The sequence below is a fragment of the Miniopterus natalensis genome, chromosome 1 (genome assembly GCF_054644295.1).
Source record: "Miniopterus natalensis isolate mMinNat1 chromosome 1, mMinNat1.hap1, whole genome shotgun sequence".
Classification (NCBI taxonomy): domain Eukaryota; kingdom Metazoa; phylum Chordata; class Mammalia; order Chiroptera; family Miniopteridae; genus Miniopterus; species Miniopterus natalensis.
Genome location: NC_142081.1, coordinates 36,054,335 through 36,079,561, shown reverse-complemented (window position 1 = coordinate 36,079,561; position 25,227 = coordinate 36,054,335). Strand labels below are relative to the sequence as shown.

Genomic DNA, 25,227 nt, shown 5'->3' with positions numbered 1-25,227 from the left:
GATGTCCACATCCCCCCACCCTTTGCTTACTTCAGCTCATTCCCTACCCCCTTCCCTCTGGTGGTGACCACACTGTAGTCTGTGTCTATGGGTTATACATATATGTTCTTTGGCTATCCCTTCACCTTCTTTCATCCAGTCTTCCCTCCACCCTCCCCTCTGACAGCTGTCAGTCTGTTCCATGTATCCAGGCCTCTCTTTTCTATTTTGTCAGTTTATTTTGTTCATTAGGTTCCACATATAAGTGAGATCATATGGCATTTGTCTTTCTCTAATGGGCTTATTTCATTTAGCATAATACTCTCCAGGTCCAATCATGCTGTCACAAAAGCTAAGATTTCCTTCTTTTTCACAACCGCGTAGTATTCTATTGTATAAATGTACCACAGCTTTTTTTTATTATTGATTTCAGAGAGAGGAAGGGAGAGGGAGAGATAGATAGAAACATCAATGGTGAGAGAGAGTCATTGATCGGTTGCCTCCTGCACACCCTCAGCTGGGTATCAAGCCTGAAACCCAAGCATGTGCCCTGACCAGGAATTGAACCGTGACCTCCTGGGTCATAGGTTGATGCTCAACCACTGAGCCACACTGGCCAGGCATACCACAGCTTTCTTTTCCACTCATCTACTGATAGGCACTTGGGCTGTTTCCAGATCATGGCTATTGTAAGTAACACTGAAATGAACATAGGGGTGCATATATTCTTCCGAATTGGTGTTTCAGGATTCTTAGGCTATATTCCCAGAAGTGGGATCGCTGGGTTAAAAGGCAGTTCTATTTTTAATTTTTTGAGAAAACTCCATACTGTTTTCCACAGTGGCTACACCAGTCTGCATTTCCACCAAAAGTGCACAAGGGTTCCCTTTTCTCCATATCCTCACTAGCCCTTTTTGTTTGTTGAGTTATTGATGATATCCATTCTGGCAGGTATAAGGTGATACTTCATTGTGGTTTTCATTTGCATTTCTCTGATGCTTAGTGACGTTGAGCATTTTTTCATATGTCTCTTGGCCATCTGTATGTCCTCTTTGGAGAAGTGTCTATTCAGGTCCTTTGCCCGTTTTTTAATTGGATTGTTTGTCTTCCTGGTGTTGAGTTGTATACGTTCTTTATATATTTTGGAAATTAACCCCTTATCAAATGTATCATTTTGGCAATATGTTCTCCCATACGTTGGGTTCCCTTTTCATTTTGTTGATGGTCTCTTGCTGTGCTGAAGCTTTTTAGTTAGATGTAGTCCCATTTGTTTATTTTTTCCTTTGTTTCCCTGGCTACAAGAGATGCCTGAATTTTACTTCCTACATTTTCTCCTAGGATTTTTATTGTTTCACATCTTACATGTGAAACAATAAAATACTTAATTTAAGTATTTTATCCATTTTGAGTTTATTCTTGTGTATGGTGTAAGTTGGTGGTCTCGTTTCATTTTTTTGCATGTTGCTGTCCAATTTTCCCAACACGGTTTATTGAAAAGACTGTCTTTACTCCATTGTATGTTCTTGCCTCCTTTGTCAAATAATAATTGACTATAAAGGCATGGGTTTATTTCTGGGCTCTCTCTTCTGCTATTTTGATTACAATAGTTTGATACCCGGTATTATGATACCTGCAACTTTGTTCTTTCTCAAGACCACTGTGGCTATTTGGGGTCTTTTTTTCTTATTCTATATGAATTTTTGGAATATTTGTTCTAGATCTGTGAAATAGGCCATTGGTATTTTAATAGGAATTGTGTTGAATCTATAGATTGCTTTGGGTAGTATGGACATTTTAATGATGTTAGTTCTTCCACTCCATGAACATGGAATATGCTTCCACTTATTTGTATCTTCCCAATTTTTTTCTTTAGTGTCATATAGTTTTTTGAGAATAGATCTTTTACTTCCTTGGTTAAATTTATTCCTAGGTACCTTATTTATTTATTTTTTTTGTAAGAGTAAATGGGTTTGTTTTCTTAGTTTCTCTTTCTGATAGTTCATTATTAGTATATAAAAAAATCACCATTTTCTAAATACTAATTTTGTGTCCTGCTATTTGCCAAATTCATTTATTAGGTCTAATAGTTTTTTGGTATTGCCTTTAGGGTTTTCTTGTACAATATCATGTCATCTGCAAATAATGACAGTTTTACTTCTTCCCTTCCAATTTGGATGCCTTTTATTTCTTCTTGTCTGATGGCTGTGGCTATTTCAATACTATGTTGAATAAGAGTTGTGAAAGCGGACATCCCTCTCTTGTTGCTGATCTTAAGAGAAAGGCTTTTAGTTTTTGCCCATTGATTATGATGTTGGATGTAGGTTTGTCATATGTGGCCTTTATTATGTTGAGGTATGATCCCTCTTCCCCACTTTGCTGAGAGTTTTTATCATAAATGGGTGCTGGATTTTATCAAATGCTTTTTCTGTGTCTATTGATATGATCATATGATTTTTATCTTTCATTTTTTTTATGTGATGTATCACATTTATTGATTTGAGAATATTGTACCAACCTTGCATCCCTGGAATAAATCTCACTTGATCATGGTGTATGATCTTTTTAATGTATTGCTCAATCCATTTTGCTAATATTTTATTGAGAATTTTAGCATCTATGTTTATCAGGGATTCAGCCTATAATTTTCTTTCTTTGTAGTGTCTTTATCTGGTTTTGGAATTAGGATAAAGCTGGCCTTATTAAAAAAGGTTGGAGTCTTCCCTTTTTTTGAATTTTTTAGAATAGTTTGAGAAGAATAGGTGTTAGTTCTCCTTTGAATTTTTGGTAAAATTTGCCTGTGAGGCCATCCAGTCCAGGACTTTTGTTTGTTGGGAGTTTTGTGATTACTGCTTCAATAAAAATCCTCATTTATATGTGGCACTTGGAATTATTCTTCAGAGAAAACTTCTCCCAAAGGAGTATTTTCCTTTCTTTTTGTAAATAATACTAATAGTACCATAAATCTATTGACCATAAACCTGTTTTACTAGTTTTTAAAAGGATAGTATTTAAATATTTTGAGAGAAATTGATTGCCTGTCATTAGCTAGTGAATATGGACATGTATTTAGTTTGTTAGGATAAAATTAATTATCTCTTATCCAGAACTACATATAAACTAAATATTTTGTTCATTTTTAGATGTTTAAGTAATGACTTTTATGAAAACCGGGCATTGTCAGTCTTGATAATGGGAGAGCATTCAAAGTTCCTTGGTTGTCCAGGTGTTTTCTATAGTAATTCTCAGTACTCTAGCTATGCATATTTAACCTCCCAGCATTCTCTGTCCCCTTCCTAAAGTGCATTTTGACATACCACACGTCATATCTTTATTTATATTAATTTAACTTTGTACTGAATTTAAGGAATCCTGGAATCCCCTTATATCAGAATTTCAATTACCTTTCCTTTTTTAAAATTTTTTCATTTATTGATTTTAGAGAGCAGATGAGGAGGGGGGAGGGGGAGAGAGAGAGAAACGTGGATTTGTTGTTCCACTTATTAATGCATTGATTGGTTGTTTCTTGTATGTGCCCTGACTGGGGTCAAACGCACAACCTTGGTGTATCAGGATGATGCTCTAACTACCTGAGCTGCCCGGCCAGGGCGGAATTTCAGTTACATTTCTAAAGAGAAGGAATTTATACATGTGACAGATTCTCTTCATTCCTTTTCCCACTTTTCTCTCCCTATATCTAGTAGAGTAGAAACAAATTCAATATGGAGTTCAGGCACAAAAGCATATTTTTAAGTAACAGAAGAGCTGAGCAATGTACATGTTATATTCTCTAAGGTGTAACTCTGGGTAAGTGCTCTTTGCCTGTGGAGCAGCCGGAACTGGTAATCTATTTTATAAGCCTCTTTTAACTATGGGGACTAAAAATAAGATCACTCCATATTATCCATATATTAAAAATATTTTCATACCCGGCCAACATGGCTCAGAGGTTGAGCATGGACCTATGATCCAGGAGATTGGGGTTCGATTCCCAGTCAGGGCACATGCCCAGGTGGCTAGCTCGATCCCCAGTGGGGGGGGTGCAGGGGGCAGCTGATCAATGACTCTTACCATTGATGTTTCTCTCTCTCCCTCCCTCTCCCTTCCTCTGTCTAAGTCAATAAAGACATATTTAAAAATATGTATTTTCATAAATTGAGGCATTGAAAAGTTAATAGCTGTTTCTTCTATGTAACATCAATGCATTTTTACATTCTTTAAAGGATAAATATCATTACATAAGAAACCACAAAATATGGAAAATTAATTTAGAGTTTTATGTGCTTGTAGTTGGTATGTTTTAACTTACCCAACCTGAAGCAAGTTTATTGTGGAGGGTGACTGCTTATACAGAGAACAGATTTTGAAATTGCTCTGCCATACTTTACAGGCTCACATGCCAGACGTAAGTGGAGACGAGTATATAGTATTTGGAATGGTCCTCTTCCTATGGGAACATGTGCCAGCATGGTCAGTGGTACTGTTTTTCCGGGCACAGAGATTAAACCAGAATTTGGTAAGATATCATAATGTTCCCTAATGCCTGTTCTCCTTATTTTTAAAAATAATGGAACATTTATATTGATTTTCTATGTTTGGCAAAGTTTAAGGCTAAAAAGCATTATAGATCCCAGCCTCCTGTCTTAATTGAAAAGTAAATCTTCACATTCTATCTAATACTTTTTCACAGGCACCTGCTGGCATGATAAATAGTCACAATTATAGTTCCAGAGCTTACTTTTTTGACAATCCAAGACGATACGATAGTGATGATGACCTGCCAAGACTGGGAAGTTCAAGAGAAGGAAGGTAGATGTACTGAACTAGTAGTGAAATAGATTAAGAAGTACAAATCTAAGCTTTAACCCAAATGTGGAAAAGGTGATTTCGTGTTATATATCAATAAATAAAATCATTTAATATTGAAGCTTAGAGCAGTGGATGTTAAACCCATAGTGGTGGGACCTGTACTATAAAGAACCATCATCAGACTCTAAGCCTTTGGTGGTAAATGGTACCAGTTCATTTCAGGATCCCTTGTTGGCTCAAGCTGGTGGCTGTTGGTCAGCAGGCAAGAAATACTGTTATAGTGATTATGTATGTTTTCTATAGTGCTATTCGAAATCCACAGAGCAGCCCTAGATAAAACTCTTGGGAACCTTAGATGCCATGGGAAATTGTTAGTGACCTCCTTAATTCCAAAATCATTGCACATCCATACTATTAGCTGTGTGTCAGGGCAAAACAAAAGCCTCAACACACACCTACATAATGCTTTCAGCTTGATAGAGCATTTTTTATAATCCTCACTTCATCTGGATACTTAACCCATTTTTTAGCCTGTTTTTCATCTGTAAAATAGGAATGATAATAGAACCTATAGGACTGCCATGAAGATTGAGTGTGTGTGTGTGTATGTATACATAATTCTATGTGTGTATACCAAATGTCTTAGAATAGAACCTAGTGTATAATATGCACTATTATTATTATCTAATAATCAAGTTCTAGTTCTGAATGGTTATTTATTCATTCTTTTGTAATATATTATATAGAATCAAGAATATTAGATAAAAGTTATTAAATTTTGTAGAAAGTCATCATGTTATTTCAATATATTATAAAACTCATTGAACACTAAAAATGCCAATGTGACTTATTATATTCTGATCATAGCCCTGTGGCTTTTCTTTTTTGTTATTGCAGTTTATCAAACTCACAAGGGTTGGGCTGGTATGGCACCATGACAGGGTGTGGCAGCAACAGTTACACAGTCTCTCCCCATCTGAACGGACCTATGACAGATACTGCTCCTTTGCTCTTTACTTGTAGTAATTTCGATTTGAACAGTCACCATAGCTTATATGTAACACCACAAAACTGACAGCATTACCAACTTGTGATTCTTCAATTGTTTTTCATGAATGTGTATATTCAGTGAGTTTAAATGCCATCTACATAAACATTCCATTATCTTTTTGGAACTGAAAACAACGCCTGGAAATGTGGCTGTGTTCAGCAGAGGGACACGGCTATTACTTTGACCTCTTCATAGTAAAATGAAGTTAAATGGAACGTTTGGAGTGGGAGAAAAGAAAGAATAGATCTTACGGCACTCGATGGCCTCCAAACATCTTGACTTTGGAGCATCAAAAGCATATTTGCATATTTGCACTTTTATCTTTGTTCTGAAGAGTACACTGCAGTCCCCAAAGTCATACTCCAGTGTTCACCCTGGGATAGTATATTGTACACCAAATTAGGAGGCAATTTTCCTATTAAAATCAAAGTCTGTATATTCCGTGGTGTACTCTATATGGAATTTTTACCCAATAAAAATTTTACAGTGTGAAAAATGCACAGAATTAAGGCATATAAATGTATTATTCTTTTTAAAAATATACTAAAAATGTGTAATCATTGAAGATAGTTCTTTTAAGCATGATGGTAAAATACCAACTTAAATTATTCAAGCAATCATTTTTTAAATGATAGTAGTAAACCTTCACAGAGATGACCAGCAGTGTTCTTTGGAAAGCCACAGCTATTTCTTCAAGAAGAGAGTCTATCAGTGAAAATTATGTGGCTACTTTGAGTAGAAGTGGTCAAGTGATTATTTTGTACGATTAAGATATATGTAGTAGGTTAAGCATGATTCTTCAAGAAAGCAATAGTGGTTTTTGCATAGGGAGATTTTGGTAGAAACTTCTTGGGACTAAAGTTTACAGATGCATTTAAGAGTTATTCATAAAATGTACTATTCTAAGTTAAAATATGAATACATTTTCAAAAGCATTTGATTTAGCTGAAACAAGATATAGCTGATTTACCGAAAAAAGCAGGATTGTCCTCAGGTAAATTAAATCATGATACATAATTGCAGCGAACTCAAGTGCAATACATTGTAAGACATAAGTCCTCCTTTAGTTTTCACATTTTTATATCTTGTATATGGGCAAAGCCGAATTAAATTAAATTTAAATTAATTCCAACACTAGATAAATAAGGAAACTGATATGAAGGTACTAACTAGGTAAGTATAAAACCAGTGGTTAACAATATTGGGATACTTTTTGAATTATATTAAAACTGTCTTGAATGTCCTATCCCAAATCTTAAAAAATACATGGTAGGCTAAGGTAATAGAGAATTTTAAAATGCACTTTCTACCAGTATCTGTATTGAAAGGAGATGCTGAATACCTCACAGTACCAAGGGAACAGGCAACGGCGGGACGTTGTCACAACATACTTCCGGACGCCTGGCTTTATACGATCTGCTGATCTGTTTCTCGAGAACTGGAACTAACACCTGTCCTTTTCTGTCTCCTACTTTGATTTGAAAGTTATGTTTTATTTCTACTCTTGCTTAAAATACTTTTCAACTTTTTAATAATTGATGCACTAACTTCACAAAAGTATAAGAGCAGGTGAAACCCCAAGGAATAAATGAACTTTTTAATGCTTTCAATCATTTAGGAGGCTGGTACACAGAAATTTAGGAGACTGGTAAAAGAAATTTCTTCTTTTTATCACACAGAATGACTTTGAACTCAATCAGAAGCATAAACCTATAGTTATGTTACTTTAGGTTTATAAGTTTGCTTATTGTAACCAAATTATTTTAAAATTTATAGTACAGAATTAACCTTGGTATTTATATGATGACATATTATGCACCTAACAGTATATTTTTATTACAACTTCAATTATTAGATTTTTTTTCAGAACGCCAACTATTAATTTTCCTAATAACGTTAGATACCTATTTATCTAGACCTTTCTGAAAAGATGTGTTAATCCTTGGAGTTCAAATAAAGTAAAAATTTTTTCTAGTAAGGCTTCCCTAGATAATGTTCCTATTTGACCAGATAAGCGAAGATTACTTTTAAAAAATATATTTTAGATAAAATAAGTTGGTTCTTTCAGCTGCATTAGTTGATTCTTCCAAATTTGAGACATAAATTCATTTTATCACTATGGTACCTGAATTATTGCATCTGTCTCTCTATACACATCTCTCACAATACATCACCAAAGACAAGGAAAGATAAGCTTCTGGCCCAATTTTTGCTTGAAAATTCCAAAGCACTAGGAGCACTTTAAGTTTGGTCGTGAAAGAAGTTGTTGTTTATAAAATAAAAGGGCTACCGATTCCCTGTTCATCCTGCACTGAAGCACATGATGACAATTTCAAACCTTCCTTTTGGTTCATTAATTAGAACAGTGCATTTCATTGCTTAAGTATGTAATTCTGCAGTGATTAGCAGTACTTGCTTTTATCATTTCATTTGGGTGGCCATTAATTTTGAAACTCTTACCACTCATAGCTAGTTGTAGTTTTATTAAAGATGTAATTTATAGCTAGTGGCTTTTTTATGCATAGCTGCCTTTTTTATTGTTTAACAGTGTTTCTCAGCTATATAATCAGTTTCAAACTGGTTGTAAAAGTATAGCTGTAGCCAATGAATGTATTTATTTGTTGTTTCACTAAATTGTAACAAAACACTCCTGTTAAAATAAAAGTGTTTGTGCTTTTATTTGGAGACCTGGTTTTCTTAATCTCTCTTAATGAACTACACTGAACAAGTTTCTGTTATATAAGGATAAGAACCCTAGTGCTACCAGAGAAAGAGAAAATAGGAATTACAAATGATAGTTACAACTGGCCATAGTGTCCCTTAGTATTTATACACTAATTTGATAGGAACTGCCATACACTTTACTTTAAACTACCAATATGATATTAGATAGTACATGTTTATTCAAACATTAAGCTAAGAAAAATCCTTATATGAAATAACTTATAGCACCTCTCCCCTTTCCCTTAGAATCTTAAATAGGAATAAATTTACCTAGTCCATTATCTTAGGCAGCTAGCTATTCTTTGGATTTTTAAGAAGTTCCTCAATGATGTAACCTTTTCCCCTGAAAGAAGAGTTCTTACTATTTTTTCCATAATAGACCCCTTTCAGAACCAGCCAATAACACACCAAATTTTGAATATAGTTTCAGGAACTTTATTGACACCCCACCCCCCAAAGTCTACAAATCTTTGGGAGTCTACCGACGCTTGCTGTAAAGAATATTTGGAGTGAAAGTATGACCTCTAATAGAATAAAATTATCATTTTAAAAGCAATTTATTCAACAAACATATATAAAGTGTTCATATGCCAAAAACTATGCTGTGGCAATGCGAAAATGGATCGAGTTCCTTTTCCTGCCCTTAAGGGGCTCACATTCTAGTAAAGGAGGCTTTAAAAAACAATACAGTACAATAAGTGACACAGTAGAGGTAGGTGGTAATTACAGTGGTAACACAAAGACGGTGGTTAGTTATGCAACGAGGGTGATTTCAGAGGCCGCACGTCCCGCTGGGCCTGCGGGGATACACAGACATTCTCCAGGTGGGGAAGCGCAGAACAGCATGCCCCGAGGTGGGGGGCTGACCATGGTGCCCTTGAAGAACTGTAAGTCACTTTATCAGAACATGGGTGGGGGAGGTGGGGGTGGGGGACACACATCAGAGAGCCTTGTTAGAGAGCTTCTAGAAACCCCACTCAGGCGGCGGCTGGGAGCAAGGAGACAGGTGAGCGCAGTGCTGCAGGTAAGAGCAGTGAGCAGGGCAGACGGATGTGTCAGCGGCGCGGAGACCAAGGCCTTGGCGCTCGGACGCTGAGAACAGGTTAGCGGGGGAGAGAGGGGAGAGAATGTAGCTGGCCGTGGTTCTGAACTTGACCAGCGGGGGAACACAGGCATGAGAGTAGGTTGGGGGAGGGTGGCTGTTTTAAGACACACACAGGGATCTGCAGGACAACCAAGGAAAGATACGTCGTAGACAGACAGACGGGTGGGGAAGCCGGCGCTCAGGGCAAGCACAAGTCATCGAGTTGGATCGACCGGAACGTGAGAAGCGGCGGCGATTAAAGACAGCAGGAGTGAGTCTGAGGAAGGCCACTGAAGGATAAAGGAAAAGAGGCTGAAAAGGAGGCGTCTAGGATTAAGTTAAATATAAGGAAAGCGGGGGGAGGGGGGGTATTTTTAAAGGAGAGGCTGTCAGCGGTGTCAAATGCAGAAGAAAAAAAGTCAAGTAAGAAATGCCTTGTGAACTGAGCTGCGGGTTTAGTACTGGGTTGTTAGACTTCAAAGGAGGAGATTGTTAGGAGCTACAGAGCCAAAAGCCAGATCTTCGTTAAGCAGCAAGTGGGAGGTGACAAAGTGAAGATAGGAATATTCTTTTTGTAAAAAAAAAAAAATCGGCTGTTAAATAAAGGGCAGGGGCCTGAGAGAAGTATACAGACAAATTGCCATTTAAATCCATCTACCGTATTTTCGGAGCACTATAAGCGTCCTTAAACTTTTACGTATGGAGCTTATTTCATGGTCCTTCGGGCCCCAAGAACACTGACTTAGCTGGTAGGTTACGGTGTCTTGTCCCTACCCCATTCAGATGAGCGGGGACAGGAAAGTACAGCACACATTGTTGAACTGATCTGTGATTATTCATTTAAAATACATGTTCATTCATTCATTCGACAAATACTTATTGGGCACGCACTATGTGCTTGACACTATACCAGGCCTTAGGGACACCGAGAAGAAAAAGTATACAGCAGTGTGAAATGACATTTCTAAACCATTCTATAAATAAACCCCGCTTTTTTAATAACGTGGCATCTCAACATGGCATACCTGCTAAGACACATAGAGGCACATGATTTTGAGGTATACAGTTTCTTTTTTCCCTACAATTACCATGTGATATAAATTCCTAAACCTTTTCAGATATTTTTTATCATTGAAGAGCTTTCACTAATGAAACCTCCCAAAATTACAGTTTAGTTTTTAAGGAGAAAAAGGAAATGAATATAAAGAATAAAAAATGACATACCCTCTGAGTTTATGGCTCAGACATTAAAAGGGCCACAAAATAAATTCAAAGTGATTCCTTATTCTAAGGCTTATCATGTTATAGTTCCAGATTTTTTTCTGAAAAACAAAATCATTTTTAATAAATTATTCAGTATTACACAGTAAAGGGTGTCAGGTTCAAAGGGCATGATGCCTGTAATTGACTTTCAAATGATTGAGGAAAAATAAAATGTGTATATATACAGAGAGCATGAAAACTAAAGCAGACATTAATAATTAGGGAATCTGGGTAAGAGAGCTCTTTATACTATCCTGGAAACTTCTGTAAGTTTGAAATTATATAAAAATAAAAAATTTCTCCTAAATTTTATTCAGTATTAGGTAAAGTATTATGAGAATAAATATATAAATCTATTCAACTTTTCACAATCTATAGAAATCCCCCATGTCATTGTATCTTTCTACAAACCAAGCTAGTCAAAAAGGTAATATTCTAAAAGTGTGGGTTTTTTCATACCAATGTATGTTAGGGCGGCCAGTAAAACTACCAGTTACATTTGAATTTTAAATAAAGAATAATTTTTTGATATAAGTATGTCCCAGACATTGCATGCAGCATATTTATATTAAAAAACTATTTGTTTAACTGAAATTCAAATATAACTGGGCATCCTGTATTTATATTTACTATATCAGTTAACTCTGAATGTACTGAAAAATTTTAGGCTGTTAACTCTGGGTTATTCATGAGCCTCCTTAGCACTTTTCTATTAAACACTTTTCACATTGGCCATAGCTTTATTTATATTACATCTTACATAAAATTCTAGTTTGAGAGACTTAAAACATCATGTACTTACTTTTACCATGTATAAATTTAATAATCCTGATTTTACTCAATATTAAACTTTTAAATTTGTACCACATTAGCAAAGTATTACTTTTACTCACAATATTATACATAGACTTAACACAATTTTAAAAAAATGTTTACTTAAAACAATATAATTCTCCTTTTACAAAAGCAGCTTTATAAAATATTTGCCTTAAGACTGTCATTGTTATTTTGCCTTTGAATGAAATTCCACTCTTTGACCTCCATTGTCCAGAAACGGGCACATTTCAACTCATTTTCTTTAATGAACATTTTGTAACAAGTTCCTGAAGTTTTCTAATTCTTTCACACTTGTAGAAATTCTGTAACAATAAAAAAATTTCATTCAGAAACTATCTTAGATAACTTTTCTCTATAAGTTATTCACTTTGCACTTTTAGAACACAGAAGAAATTTTGAGTAATCTATTTCAACTAATTTAAAGGTGCATAAATCATTTAATCTATTTTGATGTACTTTAATTCTTAACTTGATGTGGTAAAACTAAGATAATATTGCCCAGAAATTTGTTATTTTTAAGTATTTATAACTTAGTATTAAAGTTTTAAATTACAGAATTACAAAGTACAAAAATATTAAAGTATTTTAAGTATTCATAAGTATATTCACATGCTTAGTATTTAAAGTACATAAGTATAAAGTACATAAGTATATGAGTACTAAGAACTAATCAATACATCATAGTAAATATACAGAGAACCAAAGCTTTTGGACTTAAAGAGTGAGAATAGTAAATGTGTGATCAAATTGTTTTCACTAATTTTTATAAAAACTAAAGTTCATTATTTCAAATGTAGCTCAGCTCTGCTCTCCACCATGAAAAAAGTAGCGGAGTCCTCAATGAAATGTAACTGTTAGGTTCCTGCATAGTAAAGAATAACTTTGAAGGTCAGTTATTTCAAACCCAAAATATTAAATCATTGTTAGTCCTTAGAAAATACTAGTTTTTATAAATCTCTGCATTCCTACCTATGATAGGCCAGAAGGAAATGCATCTATAGTTAAATTTTATCAAGAAAGTGCCTTATTACAAGCTTATCTTCCATTTTTGTGAAATTATTTTTTAAAGAATTATTAACCTTTTTACATAATGGTGAATTCACAAAGAAATTTTACATGTACACCTATATGAAACAACATGAGTTTTTCTAGGACCTTCAAAAACTATTTGGGGAGCACAAGAAACTACTTTTAAATAATTACAGAAAAATATACAAATTCAGGTCCGGCAGGCATGGCTCAGCCATTGAGCATCGACCTAGGATCCAGGAGATCAGGGTTCGATTCCCAGTCAGGGCACATGCCCTGGTTTCGGGCTTGATCCCCAGTCAGGGGCGTGCACGAGGCAGCCGATCAATGACTCTCTCATCACTGATGTTTCCATCTCTCTCTCCCTGCTTCCTCTCTGAAATCAATTTAAAAAAAATACAAATTCAGTGAGATGAATATTGAAGTCCAATCAGTAAATTAATCACGATTATAAAAGTCAATAGATAAAAATAAAGAATACCATGTAATGACTGTTCGTATCTACATACTTAAGGTATTTCATACGATCTTAGAATTCTTTAACAAGATAATTCCACTGTAAAGGATATTCCTTACCCAGTTTTATCTGAGTATACACTTTGCATTAGACTTAGTTGACTAGCAGAAACAATTTCAATATATTTAGACTAACCTTCCGAATGCATTAAATAATGATACTATTTCTTGTCTGGTTAGATGGAATTCGTAACTGGGCCCACTTTCTGGCATATTCGCTATCAGTTTCTCAGAAAACAAGATCTTCAGAGCAGTACCCAAACCCTGAGTCTATAATAGAAATAAGAAAAGAAAAATCAGAAAATTCTTGGTGCAAAGAATAAATGAAAAATAGGATTAAGATAGATTTGCTTACCTGAAGCTTTCCCCACAGTCTACATTTAAAACAACCAACACAGTCCATGATTCTTGAAATGTTTCTAAAATGAAGTCGAAATTCCTCCTAAAAACAATTTAACAAAATTGTATTAAGCTGCAGTATATAGTCAAATACTATTTTCTGAGTGCCTTCTATAAGGTGTCCTATTGTATGTGATTATTAACTATATGTCAAAGGGGGCACAGGGGTTGGATGGTCTCATTTACCAAAGAGAGAGAGGGAGGGAGGGAAAAAGTAAAACTTTGACTTCAGAGTAATTAAATGAAAGCCCTCTTTCTGATATTAATTAGGTGAAACAATCAGATATTATTATTATTCAGAAATATACAGAATATAGTGAATATCCATGTATCCTTCACCAAGTTCTACAAAGAAACCATTACAAGTAAAACTGAACATTCTGAACTTTTTGTTTTTATACTTTTAATAAATGTGTATATATCTTTGAACATTAGGGCATTATATTGTTTATAATAGGGCAATGGGCATCCAGCTCATCCGAAAGCAGTACATGTCCTTAACTAATAAGGAAAAGAGAAGGGAAGCGAAGAACACATCCTTCATTTACTCCAAGGTCATTATTAACTGATCCTCCAAGTGACTCCCTCTGTCCTGGACATATGCTGAGTCGACCTACAGTACTATAAGCAGGAAATCTGACATACATTTCAGATGGAACATCCAGTATACCGACCGACCTATAATTTGCAAGCATATAGTGTTTTTCTCTTTTTTTTTAATGTGATAAACCACACACTGGGCTCAACCAGAAGAGAATAGGACCAATGATCTAAAAATAAGAATAAGCCAGCAAAGACTGGAACCCACAATTCAAAGCAGACCTCATTTCACTCTAATTTACTCAGTTCAGTCTTTCCCCAGACGTTTCATTCAACTTGAGACTCAAACAGCTGTAACATGTAAAAGATCTTTAGTAGGATTCCCAGATCTTGTATCTTTTTTAATACAAATTTTGTATTAATACAAAGCCCAAATTATTACTATTAATTACTACTATATGTTAGCAATATTCTGTATTTTGTATTTCTGTATCTTTTGGGCTGAACTCAGTAAGAGGCAATCCTAATTTTAAATCTACCTTTTAAAAATATTTATCCAGTAATATTACTCATATTATTACTCTTAAGATATTGGTGATTTGATTTGAGGTTTCCTTTAAACTTGTTTTGACTTTGAATTAAAGAAAAATCATACTTTTAACACCAATAACAAAGTAGTAAAATTACTCTAAAGTGGGTGTTCCCATCCTGAGTTGTTGACCTCTGGAAGACTTACTGGTTGTTATAAGGGCCTACAAAATCCAGTTATAGACAAGCATTGTATATAGAATGAATAAATAGCTCGCTTCACTTGTATGCACTATAAATTTCCAAATGGCTAAGAATTGTTATGACCAATAAAACACAACTTTAACTTTAAAATGTTACTAAATGCATAGTGGCTTTTTAGCAATTATATTTTCTCAGCCAGTAGACATTTAAAATACCACTGTCATAAGGAAAGGCCTTGAAGGTTTCTGACTTTCTTACTTGTAAAGATGGAAGCCTCTGTTATAAAAGGTTGTGCTTGCTTTTGTAGACGCTGTCTAAATTTGGTATTTGAATCCATGTTTGGTAATTCAAATACTTGAATGTGGCAATTCTTGAGCAAATCTTTGTATGGCACACAAAGAGAGTAAGCATCTAACACTGCAAAATTAAAACCAAGCAAGAGTGCTTAAGTGAACTTAATGTGCTAGAACCAACTTAATAAGCCAGAGATTGCCTAGCTCAGAACAGGAGAAAATACTTGTGACTTCCACAAATAACAATCAATGTCCAATAACCTGAGTATATTCCAAAGTTATCTCAGATTAGAAAAATTTTTTACCCTTAAAATAACCAGAACTTAAGTCACTTACAAATTCTCCTTGTTTGTGTACAGTTTTTAGATCAACACTTAAAAGTACAGTCAGAGGGGAGAATAATCAAACATGCTGTGGTTATACGCTGCGGTTTATATTCCGTGAAACCGAGTGACCAGCAAACGATTCCCACCCAGCTCGCAAATGTTTCATAAGCCTTCAAGTAAGATCATATTCTAGTCTGAACTGCACACTAAATGATCCTCATTCGTGCAAGTCACCTGTTTCTAACCAAACACTGACAGAGCATAAAGGAGACAAGATGAGATTTTTAAATGAAGTTATAAATGTGACTGTTCAAATCCATGATGTTCACCATAAACTACTTTTTTTAAGAAAGTAAATCTCCACTATTAATAAGTTTTCTTGTTTTTTTACTCCTTTCTTATAAAAGGATTCAGAAAAATTATCTGTTAAATGCCACAGGACATCAAACTTGAGTGTTTTAGTTCTCATGAAATTAAAACATTGTGAGAAAGATTTCTAATCTGCGCAATGTGAAAAGAGTGAATGCCAAAACACTCTCTAGTAAACCAGCAAGTATCCTCAAAGCAAGGAAGACATTGAAAATAGTAGGGGGAAAAGTCTTATTACAGCATCTTCCCCCTCTTTTCTAAGTTTCTGGAAGCTGTTTGGGAGGTTATATAAGCACTGAGGTATGTATTTCTAGCAAGAATGCTTTAAGTAGGAAGTAGATGGGAGGTCAAAAATAACTGTTATCTAACAGCAAAAACGGAGTGCAAAAAGTATTCCGCTTGGAAATGGCATAAAATCAGGCTCTTTCCTTAAGAAAGAAACAAAGAAGAAACAGAAAAAGATTGTTATAAATATTCTGATGAAATCAGATCAAGCCCAATGCTCCTGCAGGCCACCTGCCTTTACTTACTTACCCATAGCTTTGTAACAGAACAGTAATCTAATTTTACTTGAGTCCCCCAATAGGCTAGAAATCCCTTGAGGATAGGAGCTGTCTCTCCCTTTAATGACAAAAACCATGCTCTCCACATAGTAAGCACTTAATAAATCTTCCTCATACTGATTTATATTTGCAGTACTTTGATGCAGGTACACACAAAGATGGTCTTGCCTGAGGTTATACCTCTATTAAGAGGCAAGGCAAATTGCACACCTAAACTAATGTAATACTGTATGTCATCTGCAACGGAAAAAAATTTAAATAAAATATAAATAAACAAATCAATAGGCAAAAAGAGGCAAGGGAAAACCTAAGCCCCATTTTGTGCGGTATCAGGTCCTCTGTTCTTTCCGCACCTGCACGCCGGCATTCCCAAACCCCTTAATTCCCATTGCGTGAGACGAACGACAGAACACTGTGCCCTCTCCCCCTGAAGAGGCTCCTTCAGTTCAACCAAAACCATTTTCAGGGTTCTCTTCAGCCAAAGACAGACTGATACTGCCGCTCATGCTCTAGGTCCCTTTCCTTTAGTTTATAGCCTCTCTTCATTCCATGAGGCCATCGGTACGGAAGCCACCGGCACCGTGTGCAGTGGCACACGGATTCCAGTTGTTATTTTGAACACAACGTAGTGTTCAAACTAGATCATAAGTTGGACCTGCCTTTGGACTTCCTTTTGTTTGAGGAAAAGAAACATTCTGACTGATTCTTCTTATAGTTTCGGGATGTATGTCAAGATTCATTGTTAAGGATAAAAATGTGGGCTTCTATTCGTGCCTGCCTAAGAGTTTGTATCTAAAAATCAAGTTAAAGTATAAAATAATTACCTTTAGTTTGTCTGCTTCCTTTTTATTCCCAGCAAAAAATGAATTCTCATCAAAATGCAAAGGAAATGACCTGCATTTTAAAAGAGAAAATATCCACTTTCATATGCCAGAAAATATGAAAAGTTCTGCTAATATAACGTTTTGCTGGTCAGGGATGAATCACATAATTAAAAGAGTAGAAAATAGAGTAAAAGCAACACTCTAACGCCCCCAAATTCTTACCCTCAAATCTAAAAGCTAACTGCAAAATATAATTGTAAGTTTAGCCCCAAACCCAGCCTATACAACTAAATGTGAAAATAATGCAGGTATCTAAGTACTGAAAGAATGGTTCTTAAAATTAAAAATCTATGCCTTTTAGAACCCAGGTTAGAACAAAAACATAAATCAATTCTAAAAGACCAATGAGCAAAATTAGCTGTTAATTATTTTTTAAATAGTCTTCCTTTCTCTATATTGCATATTTAAGAATTTAATTTTGGATACCACTTGTCACTCTTCTATTAATGTATAAGTTGTAAATATATTATTTACTTGATTTCATGAAGTATTTCCAGAAGTAACATTTTGTTATCTGCATCCTGAACTTTATTCCCAGTGAAGAGTTGAAAATCTGGGCGCTCAAAGAATGGTACCACTTTAGATAAAGCCCTTAATTCTATTAAGTAGAGAAAATACAAGTTCTTAAGCCTTCTTGGACCTTCTCCCTCAGTCAAAATTCCATCAAACCGCTGCTGAAATTCTGTGACGTTGTGTCCCCATATCTGTTCTAACCAGGTATCTAAGAAGACAGAAGAATTAAATATTAAAAATTGAATTTTAAAATGAAGTAAGTTTCATTTTACTTACATTAGGTTATTTATGCCTACAGAAGTTAATTTCATTTTATATATTAAAATACATAATAATACAACCATGGAAACTGGTTTTCATAACTTAGCCTTTAATAGTTCTATATTATCTTCTAGAACCCATCCATAAAAGGAAAATAAATGTTTCAAGAGAAACCATGTTTAATAAAAATCAAATTTCTGAATATAAACATATTCGTAAACAATTTAAAAATGACTATCTGAAGTTACTAATGAGTTTGAAGCCTTAAGGTTACTATATTTTATTTCTAAAATGTAAAAAATACTTTAATTCCAGAAGAAATATGTTACTGATGGAAATCAACCATGGTCCCATTTTTAACAGCATTCTTAAACTGTAAAGAGCAACAAAAAATGCTTTTACCCATTAAACTCCAGGGCTGAAGCTGGCACACAAATAAAAGAGTTCTGATACAGTAATATCTAAAGAATAACAACCTGTACTGTTTTGATTCCCACAACAAAAGAACATTTCCAAAGAGATGGGTCCAGTTTTGAGCAGCTTTTTAAAAGAAGGTGAAGAGCTAAAATAACACTGAACTTTTCCTTATAGTATCTATAGTTCCTATATTCCTGATGACTACCATTTAAGAATGAAAATTTTTTTTTCTGCCTAGTATTCAATAAGGTCAGTTTTGTTCCATTCAGGTAAATACCATGAAAATGTTAAGAATTCCTCAAAATAAGTGTGGGAAAGTGAATGCAAGTGAAAGTCACATACCTTGTAGAAGATACCGTGCGCTCAGGTGCACATTGATGCTTGCGTGTAGGCCAGATATAAGTCTGTAGAAGGCTCTTTTTTCTACACAGAGGCCTAAAAAAAGTGATTTGGAAGTAGAAATTTCATATGTGAAACTTGTAAGATTATGAAATTAATTTCATGTCTTTAAAAATGAGATAAAATGTTATCATTTAAATTTGTTTAAAAATTTTCAGTTACCTTCTAGCCAGCTGTAAAAAGTGTTCTCTGAAATTAAAAGAAAAAAATAAGTCACAAGATTATAAAAATGCCAAAAGGTAAGTTTTTCAAAAGTTGAAAAATATAGCAAATTTGTGCCAAACAGCAATTTAAAGATTGTTTAACAAAAGGTCCAAATTTTATTTGTAATTTCTCCAAAGGAAGGAGAGATGTCTTGTTATGTGTTCCATTAAGTATCCCTCTCCTGCTCAGGCTTTAGAAGGCCTTAGCATGAGGTCTCATAACTAGCCTCAGTCTCATAACTTTCTGGATAAGGTGTTTTATAAGAGGTCAAAACAGAATTTAAATGGTAAATCAGTACGTGGAGAAATACTTAGCCTTGATAACAGTTCGTGCTATGAAAACTAAGAACTCATTATATGCTGTTTTAAATTTGAAAAGTAAATAAAAATTATAAAGTAGAATTGGAAGTGCATATAGTTCATGGTATTATATACCATTCAGTATTTCAAAAGAGGAAATCAAAGTTACAGAAAGCAAACATCACTTATATTCTACAACCTAGTAAGACCATTGTTAATATACTTAGACCTGGTAATTCTGCTGTTAGAATTATGTTCTAAAGAGATAACTCAAAATGGGAAGGGGTTATAATTTTTAGAAAGATGATTACGTTATATATGCATTGAAACCTGAAATAATCAAAACATACAATGATGCCTGATTAACATGACAGAATACTATATAACTAGTTAACATGGTAAAAAAATATGAAACTATGAAAATGACAAGAATGGTCCCCAGTAGGGATGCATACAGGAGGCAATGGATCCATGTTTCTCTCTCTCTAAAAATAAAAATAAAAATAAAAAACATAATTTAAATAAATAAAATGACAAGAATGTGTAACATGACAATACATGAAAATGTTTATTTGAAATAATATATTAAAAGATATAAGAAATCATCATAGCCATGTAAAGATGCCAAGTACGCATTTGCTAGCGATGGCAAACATTGCGCTATACGGTCCTTTTGACTAAAGTTGCTTATAGTAATATTTAAAATGAACCAGGCATGCATAAAAATAATGGAAGAAATAACAAAGAGAATAAGCAATAAATTAAACTATCTGAAAACTTAAAACATCTGTCAGAAAACTTAACAAATAAAAGCAAAATACAAACAACAAAGTGGGCAAAATGGATGTAGCAAATACAACAAAGGAATAAAACCCTAAAAATATAAAAAGCTCACAAGCTGAATAAAAATGCTAAAGTGCCCATTACAAATGGGCAAATTATATGAATGGAGAATTCACAAGGAAAAAACACAAATGGTAATAGATAAAAATTGCTCAGTCCCATTAGTAATAAAAAATACAAATTAAAACCATAGAGATACCACTTTTAACAGTAAAGATAAAAACATGATAATATTTAATGCTGGCAAGGGTCAGGTAAAACTAGCTGGCACACTGACTGGAAGGCGTGTAAATGAGCACATCCTTTCAACGGCAAAAGGCAATGTCTCGTTATATGTATCAAGAGCCTAAAATGTCCATATCCCTGGTTCCAATAAATCCATTTCTAGAAATCTAGACTGTTAGAGATAAATGTTTGTATATCCCCTAAAATTATGCTGAAGCCCCTGTGATGGAATTTGGAGGTGGGGTCTTTGGGAGGTAATTAGGTGTAGTTGAGGTGGTGAGGGTGGGGTCCCCATGGCGGAATTAGTGTCTTTTTAAGAAGAGGAAGAGACCCAAGCTCTTCCTCTCTCTGCCATGTGAGAATACAGCACGGAGGCCGGCTCTCTGCAAGCCAGGACGGGGCCCTGCCCAGAAACCCAATCTGCTGGCACCCTGATCTAGGACTTCCCAGCCTCCAGAACTGTGAGAAATAAATGTATTTTATTTAAGCCACCCAGTCTATGCTATTTTGTCAGAGCAGCCTGCGCTGACTACGACATTGGCCAAGGAAGCAAGCAGGCATGGGAACAATAGTATACAAAAGTATAGTGTATCTATTATAAAATGTATACATATGTAAATAATTGTTATTATCAAAATGTTAACAGGGAAGCAGTATGAGATGGTAAGAGCATGGACCCTGGAGCCAAACTGCCTGATTTGAACCCAGATTCTGCTACTTACAAGTCATACAATTTTAGCTGAGTTGCTAAATGGCTCAGGGTCTCATTTTCCACGCCTATAAAATGGAAATAAAAATAACGCCTCTGAGGATGGCTGGAAGGGTTAAATGAAATCGTATTTGTAAATTTCTCAGGAGAACATTGTATGTAGCCTTGGCCATTATCAGTATCAATTATTTTGGAGTCGTGGGATTACAAGTGATATGTTTCCCTACAAAAACTTTTAGGTTTTCTTTTTCAAGTTTTGGAGCATGAATGGGGGTCGGGAGCGAGCAGGGATGGAATACCGTTTGGGGCCCAGCCTTCTGATGAAATTTTCAGTTCAGCCTTAGAAGGCTGAAGCAGCTATTCTCAGCTTGACCCGATGGTGATGCAGTTAGATAATCACCTAATATGACAGCTGTCAGGGGTAACCTTCTCACATCTGACCAAAATGAATACTTATAAAGACAGTCCTAAATAAGATAGTTTCTCTAAGGATAGCCTCCATAGGGTAACAATCTTTTCTCTGATGACAGACAGGGTGAGGTCTTCAAATAGTTTTGAAAAAACAAAATAGCCTCTTCCCATGTATCTGGAATATAGCACAGAACTAGAAACACCCAGGACACAACAAGGTTACTCAAAACTGAAAGTTATAGGGTCACCACTAACAGTAACAAAATACAGGGCACCTTTGGAAAATACGTTACTGCTAAAAAAATTCCTCTTCCCAACAGTACAGTTCTGTTCAATATTTTACTTAGCTACTATCATTACTATTAACATACAATAATAAAATAACAATGTTAATAGACTTCAGTATCATGGGTTTTTTCAGACATAATACAAAAGCAATTTGTAAAAATAATGTTCAGAAGATTCTGAGGGAGGGGAAAGTGATAACCTCACATATAACAATTTCCTTTAGCTGGACTAAAGCTAAGTGCTGCTTAGTCTTTTCACAGTGTTAAAACACATGGCCTTAATAACAAAAATCATTCTGATCTCACTCATAAAGCAAAAGGATTTTGAAAAAGACCAAGTAAACCTACCACCTGTTAAAAGTTTTAGCATTACAATTAACTTAAAGAGTCAGCAATGACACCTACACCCAAGAGTCAGCATAAACCTTGGAAGTGAGAAAATCAACACTCCGATCATGCCTAGGACCTTCCTACATGAACCCCAGCAGATCCCCAAGTTCAGCCAGTAAGAGGGTGTTTTCCCTGACGGAGGCTGGGGGAAACGCCTGCCTTCCACGGGCAGAGGAAAATGTAGGAGGGAATTATCAGAGGCCCATGCACGCTGCCCTACTGTCTGATCCCGGGCATAAGTAGCCATTGTCCCTTAACCTATACTTTCACCTCCAGAATTCTAGATAAAGAAATAAAAATTAACCTCTTCTAAGTCTCAGAAGTGAAAAGAAAAATAGGCTTGCCAAATAAAGATCTGAATATATAAGCAAATTCATAGCTGTATGATAAAGAAATTCTACTTACCTTCACTTTTCCCTGAAACACAAAACAAAATACAAAATGTTTATTATTATAAACTCCTTCCAGATGCCCCTTTTAATATGCTATGCTTCCATAAAAATAAGGCTTTTTATAATGGTTAGTTTTAGTCCATCAGTTCGTCCACATAAGCAGATTCCGTGAGATACTTCTGACCACAGCTCTTATCGATGACAGGGATTATGCCTGATTTGACTAAATGGCATCATCTCCAAGAGCCCAAATAATGAGCAGTTGCAGCTCATACAACACTTAATAGGGGCCAACAGGAGAGGAAAGTCTAACCTATCATCTGAGCGTAGCCTCAAGGACTTTTGGCTGTTTGGCTGACAGCCTTTCCCCACTTCTATTTATCCTAAACCTATAATGTAGTTTCTGCTACAGATTTGCAGTATTGCTTTGAAATCTCCAGACTGACATTATAAAATTATACTCTGTTCAGGATTATTTTTAGAGGCTATTTGTAAGATTCAAATTATGGACAATTCAGCACTTGGTACGCAGCTGCTCACTTACTATTGAAAAATTATCTTCATTTGCCCACTTTTGTTCTATGCCATCACTGCTGGATTATTACAGTAACATATGCTCATTGCAAATTTGTTTTAAAAACAGAGAACACAAACGAAATAAAAAATATCATCCATAACTCCCTCTGCCCAAAAATAAACACCATTTACAGTTTGGTAAATGGCCTTTTTCTTTGTGCACAGATATTTAGATGCTGTATTTTACAAAAGTGTATTATACGTACTTTTGTAATGTTTTGATACCTGTTTCCCCTCAGTGGGCTATTGATCACTGTTGATGCAAATGAATGCAAGTTTTCGGCAACATTTATAATGGCCATATTCTACTATGAGAATATACCATAAATCATGTAGCCACTTACGTAATGTTAAATGTATAAATTGTTCCCATGTATCTTAAGATAAGTAAGGGTGGTTAATCAATTTATCAGACCACAGTGTGAGTTCATAGTGAACACCACCTCTTGTCTAGGAATTTGCATTTCACCTGATATTAAATCAATACCTTCCACTGAGTTACCATATGTAATGGCATAAACTCAAAAGCCTCATTTAAAGATGTTCTTTCATTTCTAACCTAAGAAAGACTAGTCTGCCAGCACTTAGGGAATGATTCAACCCGTTGCTTTCCAGGAGGAAACTTATGCTTGTGGATTGTACGAAATCAGCAGCTTTTCAAATAAATTTTTTAAAATGAAACCTTACACATTTGCTAAAAGCACATCAAAGATTTCATCGGTGAGCACATATTCAGAGAATAGGAATATATATTATAACTGCTTATTATAGACTGGAGAAGGGCTTGTGAATTTCAATTTCACATCCCCCCTGCACCTACACAGTGCCTAGCACGTAGTAAGTGGCGGATAATCATTTGTTGAAGGAACAGGTGATTTTTACTATTATAGACAAGACCATTAAATAAGTGGGACCACTTTTATCCATCCTTTACCTAATAAACTAGTACTCCATCTATGATGTGCCAGGCTCTAGATTAAGAGATGAAACCAATAAATGTTGTCCACATGTCCAAAGTACTAGGGCAGATCCACAGATACATAAATAATAGTCAAATAATGCTAGACAGTGGAAAGGGCTGTAAGAGAAGCAAAAGACGGCCTAAGATCACTTCATGAGAAGAGATTACTTCCAGTTTGGAGGATCGGGGAAAGTTTTGCAGAAAAGGAAGCATGTGGGCCAGACCTAAAGTGTAAGTAGACAATGAAGAATGAGATACGAAGATGTGTGAACTTGAAATCAGACTCCCAACGTATACAGTAATTTCAAGTGTTGGGGAAGATGTGAGACAGAAGGTGTTAGATATTCATTTAACTAGAAAATGAGTAAAAATAGTAGAAAAGCTGAGCACACATTTGGCAAAAACACACAGAATAAATATATAATCTAATCTTCATCCTGTGATAGTCAAATACCATGAATTTCATTACAGAAACACTCCTTCCTGAAGTGTATTTCAAACACCAATTTCTCTGCACGGGTAAGGCACAAAAAGGAATCTGTGATCTCAAATGCTCCTGCCAGCCCTCACCAGGCCTTTCCCCTCCTTCTAACCAACGTTCACTGGCTGATAAATATAACAGTGCAATTAAATAACTCACCTGGACTGGAAGCCAAAGGATTTAAAGGTCTTTTAATTGTCTGTGGCCTGGAATCAAAAGAATTAAAGTGTAAAGTATAAATAGGTTACCTATATATAATGTTATAATTATTTAAGTAAAAGTGAAATTATCTCAGAAAGTTTTTTTGTTTTTAAATATATCTTTATATCTTTACATATAAATTTATCTTTATATATCTCTGATATCAGAGAGAGGAAGGGAGAGGGAGAGGGAGAGAGAGAGAAACATCAATGATAAGAGAGTCATTGACTGGCTGCAACCTGCAACCCGGGCATGTGCCCTGG

At 35.1% G+C, this 25,227-nt stretch overlaps 2 protein-coding genes across 3 annotated transcripts in view; one reads left to right on the top strand and one right to left on the bottom strand.

The window, feature by feature from the left end:
* The window catches only part of GPR137C (G protein-coupled receptor 137C), a 47,592-nt gene extending 39,077 nt beyond the window's left edge, over positions 1-8,515 (top strand). The window contains exons 5-7 of the mRNA XM_016198243.2: positions 4,367-4,492; positions 4,667-4,785; positions 5,683-8,515. Coding sequence (XP_016053729.2) covers positions 4,367-4,492; positions 4,667-4,785; positions 5,683-5,860 — 423 coding nt within the window. The 3' untranslated portion in view covers positions 5,861-8,515. The remainder of the gene's footprint in view (positions 1-4,366; positions 4,493-4,666; positions 4,786-5,682) is intronic.
* Positions 8,516-8,972: 457 nt separating this feature from the next.
* ERO1A (endoplasmic reticulum oxidoreductase 1 alpha) overlaps positions 8,973-25,227 on the bottom strand; it is a 34,523-nt gene continuing 18,268 nt past the window's right edge. Inside the window, exons 8-16 of one of the 2 annotated variants that reach the window (XM_087820463.1) lie at positions 24,923-24,969; positions 22,759-22,770; positions 19,148-19,174; positions 18,929-19,021; positions 17,870-18,116; positions 17,336-17,405; positions 13,645-13,731; positions 13,426-13,559; positions 8,973-12,046 (exon numbers count right to left, since the gene is read on the bottom strand). In XM_087820463.1, coding sequence (XP_087676589.1) covers positions 11,986-12,046; positions 13,426-13,559; positions 13,645-13,731; positions 17,336-17,405; positions 17,870-18,116; positions 18,929-19,021; positions 19,148-19,174; positions 22,759-22,770; positions 24,923-24,969 — 778 coding nt within the window. In that variant the 3' untranslated portion in view covers positions 8,973-11,985. The remainder of the gene's footprint in view (positions 12,047-13,425; positions 13,560-13,644; positions 13,732-17,335; positions 17,406-17,869; positions 18,117-18,928; positions 19,022-19,147; positions 19,175-22,758; positions 22,771-24,922; positions 24,970-25,227) is intronic. The other variant, XM_087820472.1, reaches the window with a different exon arrangement.